Source organism: Plectrocnemia conspersa, unplaced genomic scaffold (genome assembly GCF_051122295.1).
Source record: "Plectrocnemia conspersa isolate PC_06_02 unplaced genomic scaffold, ASM5112229v1 ptg000009l, whole genome shotgun sequence".
Lineage (NCBI taxonomy): Eukaryota > Metazoa > Arthropoda > Insecta > Trichoptera > Polycentropodidae > Plectrocnemia > Plectrocnemia conspersa.
The window spans coordinates 11,344,746-11,359,526 of record NW_028277173.1 but is presented as its reverse complement, the minus strand read 5'-3'; the positions used below and the strand labels follow the sequence as shown (position 1 = coordinate 11,359,526).

Here is a 14,781-nt window from a genome sequence, read left to right as displayed (position 1 = left end):
CGCTATACCGTCGCTGCCACATCAATCACAACTCTAAGGGTTTTCTACTGACATCATCTCTCCGCCAGCTTCTCCACCACTACTCGGAGAATAACAGTCTCGCCCATCACAGTTTGTCGCAATGTATAATATAAACTAGATAAAATTTTTACTAGTTTCCAACTGTCACTTTCTGACTGCAAAATCACCCGGTTTATGATCAGAACACTCGAAAGTACCTAAGCAGTAAATACATTGACGATTTTTAATATGAGAGGGGTTATTTTATTGTATATATAAATTTACAAACTTTTTGACGCCCTCACAGTAATTCGCACACATTGTGTCTAAAATGTTAACGATTATGAAGATAATCATTATTAATTAATAATTATTTTTAAATTAATTGATTTGTTTAAATAAATTTAAATCGGTAAAAACCGGGAAAAAATTACGAATGTATTCGAATATTCGATCACTTCATCCATTTTTTATTCAATATTCGAATATTTGAAAATTACAAATAATTGAGTACTCTAATCGCAATCGACTGGTTGGGCAGCCCTGATGTAAAGTAAAATAAAAAGTCGAGTAAATTAAAAATATACATTTCATTAAAAATTGTTATTACGCGGTATCACTACAAATGTCAAACACAGGGAAGGGGGTGTATGATTATAGTTCCTTTGTTCGCCGTTATATTTTATTTAAATATGTGGTGCTATAGTATCTCATTTTCTCAGTTTAAATATGGTCAGTAAATAATTTTAATACTAGTAACAAATGAATTCAAGATCTACATTCGTTGAATTGTGCTAATATCTGAATAACATTATTCATACACGTTGCGTTCGCATTATACGTGTGCGGTGTTTGTGCAATAGTTAACGGTCGGCGTGTTTTCTCACTTTTGTATTTACAGGTGGGATTAACGAATCCGTGCGATACGTTATCTTCGTAATAATTGTTCTCGGTCTCCAGTGCCGCGACGCTCTCGAAACGAGGTACACTCGCACAAAACGACGCTCCGCCGACAAGCGTCGTTATCAGGCAAGACAATCAATTTGACGATCGCCATTGCCTTTTCCTTGAGTCACTCCGTAGAGCGCCACCCCCACCAATGAACTTTTTAATTTACGTTATTTTCCGCGACGCGTGTGTCTGACGTTCATGTGTCCATATATTATTGTATTGCAACACTATTGTGTTTAGACGTGTGTATCGATCGATTAATTAAATTTGTTTATCGCGGAGGATTTGGCGATAATGTGTTGCTATCGTAGATAGCGCGAGTGGGTTGCTATCGATACAGTGAAAAGTTATTGTGACGCGGACGATATATAAAATGATCCGAAAGTGTTGTGCTAGTGTTTAGCGCCGGATGGTCGTAGCGGTGGGTAACATGTGGCCCTCGACCATGTTCGGCAACTTGACGGCCAGGGGAGTTGCCGCAAGGGCCCTCAACATTCGTTACACGAGTGTGGGCCCTCCTCCGAGGGGATTCGCCTTGCCGCTCGATGTGGAGGAGACGGTCACGTGCTTTTGCAGGTAAAACTATAAAAAAACAGTCTAGACTAAAAATCGGGAATCTTTTCAGCCGCCCAGTGCGTTTTTTTTCGGTTTTTCACTCTTAAACCATTTTATTAAAAACATAAAAATCAATTGAGCAAAATTCAAAAAAGTATTTCACACGAATGTACTAAAACAATGAAACTACATTTGCACTTAAAAAATAATTTATATGACGTTACTCTGTAGCGGTTTTTAATTCACTTTTTCCATCGACCTCCGAGCCCGAATCGACCCCTAACAATGACATATCGACTTGTTACAGAACCTCTAGTCTAGATTTTTTTATCTAAATAGTAAATACATTATCCATGCTGTTTTATAACATAACAGAGACATTTCATTTCAGCTTTTTCCAAGGGGGAAGAGGGCAAAACTAGGTTAGTCAGTGGTCATTTTTTAAATATTTTGATATTATTATAATTCATAGTATTTCATTATATGCCATACATTTCTTTGCCCCCCTCAAATTACGTCCCTGACTAGCAACATATCTAACCGACTTAACTATCATATTTTTACCAACACGTTAGATCAATGATGTTAGTCGACGATTAACACATGAAAGACTGCAATTCGAATCCCATTTGAACCTTAGTGTGTGTCAGTGAGATTGGAATCAGTGATTATTTAATAATTAAAATTCCAATCGATAATCAATATGAATATCATGATAATTAATTAAAATCGAGCTGTTATGCTTACATGATAAAAAAACAATAATGAGTTAAAACAGCTTACATATGTAAGTAAAATATGATAATTTGTTATTAACTTAAAAATAAGAAATAAAACTGAATTTATTGATTTTGTACGTAAAAAAATTAAAATCGTCCCACTTTAGGTCTCACAGCATGAAACCATATACATTTTATTAATATATTACCATTTTTCTTTGGAGTGTGGTTATGTTTTATATTATTCACACAAATCTTCCGTCGATAATTTGAGAGTGGCGTTCGAGCAGGGATTTGCATCGCCAAAGTTTTAGATAAGGCGTCGAGGATGCTCGGCTTCGTTATGCGGAGCGCGTTTGCCACATTCAGTTTTAGTTTTATTTACCGGTATTTATCAGTCGATTGCGATCAACTAGTTAATCACACGTTAAAATCTGATCAATTCCATTGGATGGTTATTACCATATAAACTGTGTACTTTTAACTGTGAAAAATTTAAAGCAAAAATCTTTTTAGAACAGCATCATTAATTCAACCATCCTTAAACTCCGATTCTATTTCTTGCAAAGTTGTTCAATATGATTTGAACGAAATTTAGATGTGAAAAATACATTTTATTTTTATTTTTATATTAAATTTAATATTTAAATGAAAAAAAAATTATATAAATATAAATAATATTTTTATATTTATAAAAAAAATATTATTTAAATCATAAATAAATAAATATAATATTATAAAGGTTGCCGACCCCTGGTCTATAATTCCTTGCTGTAATTGGATCGTATTTGTATTTGTATCCTAGTGCCTTTTCATTGAATTCTCGGTGTATCGTCTACTCCAGTGTTTCCCAAACTTTCGACATCTGTGTACCCCTTCTATAAATTTTCGTAGCACTGAGTACCCCTCGTCAAAAAAAATTGTATATACTTTAATAACAATAAAAAAATATTTATTTTTTTCTTTGTCCACATCCAAAAGCCTGTCTCCGTTGCACTGCATTTTGCAATCAAAAGCGACACCCGATACGAAGCTTCTAGGATTTTTTGATTGTCACCTCCTGTCAAACTCCACATTACTTTTCGAGACTAATTTAAATCCTTAAGTTTATTTAAAAAAAAGCCGAATGCCTTATATTTGTACTGATTGTGGTTTGTCTTAAGATGGTGCTTTAGTTTGGATGGTTTCATGCTTTCATTTGTTAGGTTTTCATAACAAATGAAAAAGTGGAATAGGCTCTTTTGTTGCACCAGGCGTAGCCAAAGCCCTATGCAGCGCGTACCCCCACTAAACTCTTCCCGTACCCCCAGGGGTACGCGTACCACACTTTGGGAAACACTGGTCTACTCGATGAAACCCTTTTTAGTGTCGATAATCCGTTAATGTTCGACGATTTCAAAGTGCCCTAGAGAGTCGCGATTGCGTCCCTAATCTGTCGCGGTCAGGACGTCAGCGCATAAAACGCTCCTCTTGCACAATCTTCTCAACGTACATTTCAAACATAATAATGTTTTAGGCGACAGATATGAGGAGCAGGAAAAAAATATGGAGAGTGGTGTTCATATATTTAAAGCGTGCACCATTTGCGTTTTTAAAAATATTTTATGGTATAATTAAACATTTTGTGTGAACTATTAATAATAATAATATGTATGTTGAAGGGTATGTATGTGTATGTATGAAATGCTAAATATTTATTTTTGTATAAAAATGCCGAGTCATGGTGGTCAGATTCGCAATAAAAAATAAATAAATAAATCACAGTTTAATATAAGAAATTGTCCAGATTTATTTAGCTGCGCTTCCAAAACATCTCTAAAACAGAGATATATAGGTCAATTTGATCCTTAGCCGAATTCTGCGAAATCATAAAAATGGTAAAATTATTCAACCTGCAGAATACAGGCTTATTTTTAAACCAAATTTTACTTAGATAAAAAATAAATAAATGTAATTCGGCCCAGAGCGGTCTTCGGGTCAGGTCTTTCAGTGCTCGTTCAATTTCCACCAAGGTCAATCCTCCTTGGCATACGAATATAAATGATTTTAATTTGAGTAGTGGCAGACTGCATGAAATCGGTGAGTCGCTGTATTTGATAGATTTGTAATGGTAACTTCTTAGAAAGCGCCTAATTTCGCCAAATCAGTGCTCAATCTCAACGCTACCGTAGTAAATATTTCGATACAATAATCCGCATCTAATTCGATTGCGCAATTAAATCACTCCGCATATTCACCGTTAACTCTTAACCGCCAGGCGAAACGCTTAACCAGAACATGCACAGCCAAATAACCGTTTTTATTATTTAACTACACTTTTCTGAATTATATACGTTTTCGCTTCCGTTATGTATTCGACGACTGAAAAAAACTCATTAGAATGCACTTCTCTGGACAAAATCAAAAACAAGGCCTCGGACGCTTCCCGCTGTTATCGCCGATTTTATTAGCGTTTATAAATTATTAAATAGCTCCTGAAACCTTGTACTTATGATGTATGAGGAACGATAATTATCACCATGTAGGAACTACGTTCATACGTTGCGTAAAAATAGGGTCGAGATTCGATCGTTCAATTAGTACACACGCTGGACGCGTTTACTCTTGTTATCAAACGCTAATTGTAGTGGATCGCTGAAAATTCAATTAACGCCAGACCGTTAAACGAAATGCTGATGGGTCGGACGAAAAGTAAATCAATACAATTTTATTTGTACGCGCGTGTAACTCGAGTGTTCATCTGAAATGTATACGACACTGTGGAAGCACCATCACATTGTCCTATGTTCTATTACAAATTCTTTTCCCCCGCATTGCCGGAAGTACGCATTTCATTGGAGTATCCTTAAAAGTACAGCACGTGGCAGGATGTGGGACATTGATTGATTTTTTTCGTCCCTATTGTATTTTTATTGAAGTAGGTGGTCGAATTTATAATATAATATCATATAATGCAAGGGTTTTCAACCGTTTTGGGGTATTTTTATCATAATTTTTATGGCGATCGACTTCTAATAAGGATTTTATAAGCATTTTTGGTGTTATTTTAGTTCTTGTAAGAATTAAAAATATTTATTTATAAAGGCAAACTATCATTAACGTATAGAAGTCCAAAGGCATGTATGTATGTCATGTGCAAAATGGTTTTATCATTACAGTCCAAAGTCATGCTCAATATATTTATATTTTTTAAAGTCATTTTAAATGACTTTATGATAACATTTCCAGTATTTTATATCATTAGTTACTCAGAAATACTTCTAACAATGTATTGCAGTAAAAAGATTTAGTAGTTTCTTATCATTTTAAAATCTGTTAATCTATCGACGGATTTAGGAAACAATATTTTAGTCAGTCAACCGTGTTATTGGGGAGTCTACTGTAGTTTATCACTGGAACACGTACTGTGGATTAGCAATGTTGAAAAATGTGCTGTAATGAAGTATAATGTAATAAAGCCGATGGTAAAAGATTCCACGAAGTCCATTATTGACATATATATATATATATATATATATATATATATATATATATATATATATATATATATATATATATATATATATATATATATATATATATATATATATATATATATATATATATATATATATATATATATATATATATATATATATATATATATATATATATATATATATATATATATATATATATATATATATATATATATATATATATATATATATATATATATATATATATATATATATATATATATATATATATATATATATATATATATATATATATATATATATATATATATATATATATATATATATATATATATATATATATATATATATATATATATATATATATATATATATATATATATATATATATATATATATATATATATATATATATATATATATATATATATATATATATATATATATATATATATATATATATATATATATATATATATATATATATATATATATATATATATATATATATATATATATATATATATATATATATATATATATATATATATATATATATATATATATATATATATATATATATATATATATATATATATATATATATATATATATATATATATATATATATATATATATATATATATATATATATATATATATATATATATATATATATATATATATATATATATATATATATATATATATATATATATATATATATATATATATATATATATATATATATATATATATATATATATATATATATATATATATATATATATATATATATATATATATATATATATATATATATATATATATATATATATATATATATATATATATATATATATATATATATATATAATATATATATATATATATATATATATATATATATATATATATATATATATATATATATATATATATATATATATATATATATATATATATATATATATATATATATATATATATATATATATATATATATATATATATATATATATATATATATATATATATATATATATATATATATATATATATATATATATATATATATATATATATATATATATATATATATATATATATATATATATATATATATATATATATATATATATATATATATATATATATATATATATATATATATATATATATATATATATATATATATATATATATATATATATATATATATATATATATATATATATATATATATATATATATATATATATATATATATATATATATATATATATATATATATATATATATATATATATATATTATATATATATATATATATATATATATATATATATATATATATATATATATATATATATATATATATATATATATATATATATATATATATATATATATATATATATATATATATATATATATATATATATATATATATATATATATATATATATATATATATATATATATATATATATATATATATATATATATATATATATATATATATATATATATATATATATATATATATATATATATATATATATATATATATATATATATATATATATATATATATATATATATATATATATATATATATATATATATATATATATATATATATATATATATATATATATATATATATATATATATATATATATATATATATATATATATATATATATATATATATATATATATATATATAAGTAAAATATAAGATAACTAGCTCTACTATAATATTAAACAATTAAATGAAATATATGATATAGCAATGAAAAATTGTTATTTAATCATTTGTACGATAAAAATTCATCCTCAAAGATAAGATAACATGATAACTCGATTTATTTTTGCATTAGTTACTCACTATAAGGTACATTTTTATATATCATTAATTATCTTCAATTTTAATATGAAACCTATTTATTATTAGCATTTTATAATGTCATATATTACAAGTAGGTATTCTGCTTTCTATGTGTTTTTAATTTCTTTAGAAATTAGAATTCTCATTTTCACTTTTCAATTTTTTCGCTTATACCTCGATTTACGCAGTACTCGTTTTACGCGGTTTTGCTTTAACGCGGTCAAGAAAGTGCTATTAAAGCGAGATTTAAAAATAATTTGTGGGCAGTATCAAAAAATTTTCAAGGATTTAAAAAAAATTATGGCGTAATTTTGTGGAATGCCTTCATATTTTTTGCAATATGTTTTACTTAGCTCTAATTCTAATGTAATTCTTAAATTACCAATGTAAAGACGAGATCGATTAGAGTAGTTAAGAAAATCGTATTTTTTGCTATACAAATACTACCTCTCTTCCTTCCAAGAAAGCATGCATATTTTCAAGCACCTGGCACGGATCTACCCTTTCTTATTCAGTAGTACAAAAAATGTAACGGTTCTAAAACATTTAAAAATATTACAAATTTATTTTTCAACAAAAGTAGGCTCTATGAAAATTCTCGAGAAATCAGCAAATTTCTCAAGAAACGAGTATTTTCAATTTAGCATTTTTTTTTGAGAAATTCTTGAGATATATTTTCCGGTAAGAAACACCAGTCGTGCTCTTTTAGTTCTAATAGATGTTTGGCAGCATAGTTTTAATAAATTTTCCGCCCTTCTCTTCTCTCTATACAATGAACTGTGCCTCATTTGATAGTCCCCAAGCTTTATTTCAGTATGCATGTTTATTTAAAATGAATTGTCATCAGTGATATTTAATAGTTATTTTGCCGTACTCTATTTAATTCAATCTTATTACTATGATATAAGAAATAATAAAACGCATCTAGATATATTTATATGAAGTTGATAAAAGGCATGCGTACCGAATTTAAAGCTTAATCGGGTTTGTAGATGATATAAACATCTTTTAGAAAATAAATATTTTATTAAGATTGTTAAGAAGCCGAAATTATATATTATATTTACAATATAACATATATTCTTTGGGTGAACAAATTTTTACATCTATGTATTCATGTTGATACAACAGTTTTCGCATTAAAAGGTCTTGTATTTGGTATTATTTTTTATCTATATGTACGTGACATCAGTATTCTATTAGGTCACTACGTATTGTGCACTACGTGAACCGACTCATTTTCAGAACCCCCGCCGTGTTATATCTAATAAAAGTTCTACACTGTCGCCGTTCCGGAAATTCTGTCGCCTCCGGCGCCAAAACAGTCGCTTTCCGAACGACATCCGCCCCCGAGAGTCCTGCTTTGGTCTCATTCGAATGACCTTCCAATTAATCAAGGGAAAGTTTAATTAAGTTCGGTTTATTTATCCATTTTGCCTTTTAAGATTAAAAAATTAAAATAGCGTATTTGCTATTACTAATATACAAAACCTAAAACCTTATCCTTGGTTGATTTAAAAAATATTTATTACTTTCGTCTTTTCTTCCTTGTTTTTCCAGGTGCGTATTGGTCCAATGATGTACAGAGCATAACGCTTAATATATGTCCAAGGGTCGGCAAACTTCTTTTGTAAAGGTCCGGATCAGAAATATATTAAACTCGGCGGGCTAGAAAGCAAATTTTTGTGAGCTTAAAAATGGTATTTTGCTGTAAAATTTACAACTTTCACATTTAAATCTATTACACCCATACCTCGCTTTACGGCCTAGATACGTTCCACAAAACTTGGCCGCAAAGCGAAAAGCCGTATAACGAATCAGTTATTCTAATACAAATTCATACAAATTCAATGGGATCGGTTCCAAATTTGTTAAATATGTAACATGGTTTATCATTTAAAATGCATTTTATTTTTTTATTTCACTTAAATCAAAAATACATACATAACAAGTACATACATTTGTACATAAAATAATAACAGACTCCAAAAACCAACAATAATCCATAAACAAAAATGAAACAACTTCATGTTACAAAAATTATGTGTATGAATACATACATAATTTTTTTAAAATGGCTTTAATCTGAAGACGATGAAGAAATGGTAACCTGCAGATCACTGTCGTTCTCATTTTTCGCTGGTAAGGATGGGCCTGGCTTAAAAAATTGCCCAACGTTGTTTGTCTTGCCTTTTTGTCTCTTTCGTTCTTCAGTGATTAATAACAGCTAATGGCTGAGTTAATTCCTCGAGAAACTTTAGCACTACGTTCGACGTCAGGATCGTTTTCAAAGAAGTTTATTCCTTGTTCGAAATAGGAAAAAGCTTTTGACAATTTTTTTGATGTTAGCTGTTTGAATACAACAGGCTCTGTCTCTTCATTAAATGCCGGTTCTGCTTGCAACTGAATGAGTTGCTTATATGAAAGGGGTTCCCTATCAGCTTCAAGTAGATCAAGCACATCACGTTCGTTCAAACCTTCAAAGCCGAGATCATGTGCTAGATCCATAATGTTTTGCCTAATTTCAGGAAGGCAATTAACTTCTGCATCAGTACTTTTTACACATTCTGGCCATATTTCTTTCCAAACATGGTTCATTGTTGTTAATTTTAATTCCTTCCATAATTCACTGATGCTGTCAACAGCATCCTTGATGTTTTAGTTTTTCCAAAACGTTTTAATTGAAGATTTACCATCGGTTTGCCTTATAAGTTGTCGGAAAGTTTGGCGTAGGTAATATGCCTTAAAAGTGGCTATTGCACCCTGATCCATTGGTTGGATCAGAGCTGTTGTATTTTTCGGAAGGTACTCAATCATGACATCTTCAGATAGTTCGGATAAATTAGTAGGATGCCCTGGTGCATTATCCAAAATTAGCAAAACCTTGTTGCTTAAGTTATTGTCTCGCAAATATTTTTTCACTTCTGTGCAAAAGTGATTTTTGAACCAATTCTCTAAAGTAGCTTTAGTCATCCAAGCTTTAATTGGTAATTGATTTTTATTTAGTCCTTTAAGAGGCCTTGGATTTTAGGACAAATATATTAAAAGTGGTTTTACCTTAAAATCACCCGCGGTATTTGCATCAAGTAGCAAAGTTAATAGTTCTTTAGACATCTTATAACCAGGCGCAGATTTTTCGGTTTTTGAAATGTACGTGCTATCAGGCATTCGCTTCCAATAAAGCGCTGTTTCTTCTACGTTAAACACTTGCTCAGGCTTATGACCACCTCTTTCAATAATTCCCTTTAAAATGTTGGGATACTCCTTAGATGCGGCCTCATCGGCGCTAGCTGCTTCACCTTCCATTTTAAAATTATGCCAATTAAATCTATTTTTAATTTTTTTTTAAAATCGTCATCGAAAAAAAGTTTTTTTGCCGTTATAGCGAAACATTTTAGGCCGTAAATCGAAAACGTGCCTTAATTGAAGAGGGCCGTTATAGCGAAAGGCCGTATAAAGAGCGGCCGTATAGCGAGGTATGGGTGTATTTATTTTAGCATTAATTGCAAATTTCTCAAAATAGTGTCTCGGTTAAATTTAAAAATAAAGTTTGGGAGCACTGGGTGAAGTCAAAGAAAGTCTTTCAAAATCATTTGTTTTGCTATTAAATTGCCTATTGATGTAATTCACAATGCAACTATTCTCACCGAAAGACTGATAGATTTAAATAAGACTGCAACAATCATATTCGACTTTATTTTTTACCATTGATAAATGGCTTTAATTAATTAGTTAATAAATGAGCTACTTATGAACTGACTTTAGTTACAAGTTCATTTTATTTTATTTTTTCACAAAAAAATGCGTTGCGATAAAAACTTTTCTGACCGTTTCTTTTGCGTAGTAAATATACCGAATTTTCGTATCTTTCTATCAAATCTTTCTCCATTATAAAATCTATCACATTAATTTCTTAGAAAATTCAAGATGTATGCCACCAATATTGTACGTAGAGAATCTTTTTTGTATTACACTTTGGCGGTAGTTTGCGATGATTTAGAAGATAATGAAATATTTCTTTAGGTAGATTTAATCAGATTTATAAATCTACCTGAAGAAATATTTAATTATCTTTTAAATCATCACAAACTACCGCCAAGGAGTAAAACTAGAAAGAATCTAGAAAGAAACACATATAAAATTTAAATTTGATGTGTAAGTTTCTTTATTTTCATTTCTTTATCTTTATAACACAAATTTATACTGTATTGTTATATATTCACCACAATATTAGAAAATAATATTAAAAGCATTATATAATATTTCAATTAAACGTTTAAATCAGATTTGCAGACATTTTACACTTACGTAGATATGTATGTGTATATAATCAATATTGAGTTGTTCTTTAAAATGCCCAATTGAACCCAATTATTATACCATTATGTGGTCCATAAGATACTGCGGTTTTGCTCGTTGCGGCATATTGAAATTCTGTAATTTTTTACACCACTTTTGAACGTTGAATTTATATGTACGAGTGAGTATTTTAATATTTACATGGGAATGGAATTATTGTTGTTTGAAACGCTGTCGAGAGGATTTAAACAAACGCCGAAGGGTAAACGTCATTCATGACATGAAAAATTGCAATTTTTCCCGGTATCGCGATTTTTCCACCTGTCATGTCCACTCGCGTGTTTTATGTATAGCCAAAGTACTCTGTGCGAACAAGAAAAGCATAAACATTCCCACTTGACAAATTGCATTTCGAGTGCACTCCAGATTGTCGCACGCCGTTAAAATTTATTACCGCAATGCAGACGGCCATGCAGCTAGATAGGTGGAGGTAGTTCCTATGTGGGATGAGTTCAAACATTTTTCTGGTGCTAGCCGAAAAGGTGGACCAGTTTTGATCGCAAAGCACGGGTGAAAATTCGATCGTTGCTGTCTTAAATATTCTTACCGAATAAGGCATATTGCACGCGAACTATTATAAATGTACGCTAAGACGCTATTATATTCGAGCGATCTATAAAAGTGGCAAAAAGTGGTATTTGGCGAGTTCGAGCGGTTAAATCAACAGATTATGTGTTTCAAGTAGGTCACTAGTTCAAGATTGAGCCGCGCTACGTCAAATAACCTATACAAAAAGCAGTATTAATTATAATTTTGTAACACGAACGATATAATAAAAATATTTTATATAATATTAAAGACGTAGTAAACTGTGTCAAAGAATTGTATTTACTTATAGTATTAAATTTCAAAAACGTTTGATAAACTGCCAATTTTGCCTCCGAATATCCATTAACGACGGTGTCATGTTGCTGCTGTGTTTGATTTTTGTCTTTTTGAAGTATCAGCACTCAGCTGAAAATAGCTTTTCAGTACTTGCTTGTTTTAAAGATAAATATACATTTTAAATGCCTTAAAAAATAAAAAAACAACATTGAATTATACTGCATTTATTTGTGATTATTAGTGTTAATCAATTGCTTCAAAATGAAGGGTTAGTCTGAGGCGTTCAAGTGTAATAATAATACTTCCAGCATACAATCAATGTCAGATGCTTTTCAAATAGCTAAAATATGGATATGGATGGCAGGCGGTGAGATACTTTCTCGCTCGATCGCTCGCGTGTAAAGTGATGAGAGTGAATGAAAGGTAAAGGCATGCGGACCGCATGCTCTTATATCTCACTCTTTTATCGTTTGATTTAAATAGCATTTACATGTTATAATAATATAATTATTTAGCAAATATCAGAGCAAAATATTTGCTTATCGTAATTCCTATAGTTGGTCATAAAACTTATATTGTCAAACCATATTTCTGGAATGTTAATAAAAAATCCATGTCTCTTTTCTCACTACATGCTCTGAATTCAACTGTAAATTTAGCATGCAGTGGTTATACACTATTTAAAAATATTCGTGTATATATTAAATTAATATTATATTGTACGTGCTAATATTTTAGCACGCTAGCAAGCATTCTTGCTAGCGTTCTAAAACCTTAGAATACAGTGTTTAATAGATGTTAATGACGATGTTACTTCGTGTATAGATAGTAATACAATACTATTTGTTAAATATGCTGTATTTTGCATATTGTTTGTTATACGTATGCTATATGTAACACATCGATCATTCCGTTGTCAATAAATTGTAATATTGTTGGTTACGAATGCGAATGTAGCTCAGCGGGTAGCTGGCTGGTCGTACACACTCGATGAGTCACCGCTGGCAATGTGGGACACGGGGCAGAAAAGTGGTTAGGGGCGGTGAAACCTTCCAGGAGCTTTCCTTCCGAAGAGTCTCAAAACTCCCGCCTGTGGTGTGAGTTCGGTGCTAGGCAGTGGTGTAGTGTTAAATTTAATAGTGCTGAAGCGCTAATTTAAACTTAACCCCCCTCGTATATATGTGTGTAACTATAATTTAAAAATAACATGTGCCAATATTTTAGGATAAATTGATTTTTTGATAAATAAAATATTATATTTTGGGTACAGCATTATGTTTTGCATATGTTAGTTTTTAATGATTAATTAAAATAATTATTTTTTAATTTTGTATCAACTTTCTGTAAAAGCGCGGAAAATTCTTTATTGTGAAAGGCTCGAGTAGTTATTTAATTCACTATTTTTGTTACAACTAATATTGAATCGTTTAATTCCACACTTATAGCTTCCATAAATAATTTAGAAAAATCAGTCGGCACTGACACAACTTTAGATATATCAATGCTTTAATAACAACCTCATAACAAGTAATGGAATGTTTTTATATCAACCTCGCATAACTTGTTACCTGTGTACTTATTGATACCGATTCTAATTATCAACTCTTCTCTCATTGTAAGACCATCACTTCAGGTTTCGAAGACCGTTCATAAACGATGCGTATCACCGTCCTATACCGTTTTAACGGTGCTTCGAAGGACCAGTGAAAGGCAACATATACCTTTAAACACATATTGTGCCAGATACGGGCATATAATCCTTATTGAATAGTGTCATATTGATCTTAAGAATATTATTTATTTAGATTTAAACTACGATTGTAAAATCAATCAAAATTATTTAAAATAAACTTACCAATATTTAATTCGTTAGAAGTCGATTTATTTATCTGAAAACTAGACAGTTATCTGGCAATACTGACGTGACAGCGGGAGCGCGACGGCCAGCGGAGCCTCGTCCGACGATCTCATTCATATAATTTAATAAATACTACTGAAA

General features: G+C 29.5%; 1 protein-coding gene across 2 annotated transcripts in view; it reads left to right on the top strand.

The window, feature by feature from the left end:
* Mob2 (MOB kinase activator 2) overlaps positions 1-14,781 on the top strand; it is a 192,325-nt gene that overhangs the window by 9,952 nt on the left and 167,592 nt on the right. The window contains exon 1 of one of the 2 annotated variants that reach the window (XM_088191721.1): positions 959-1,527. The exons of the other annotated variant lie outside the window; for it this stretch is intronic. Coding sequence (XP_088047847.1) covers positions 1,361-1,527 — 167 coding nt within the window. The 5' untranslated portion in view covers positions 959-1,360. Of the gene's footprint in view, positions 1-958; positions 1,528-14,781 lie in introns of those variants that run through there. 2 annotated transcript variants of the gene reach the window in all.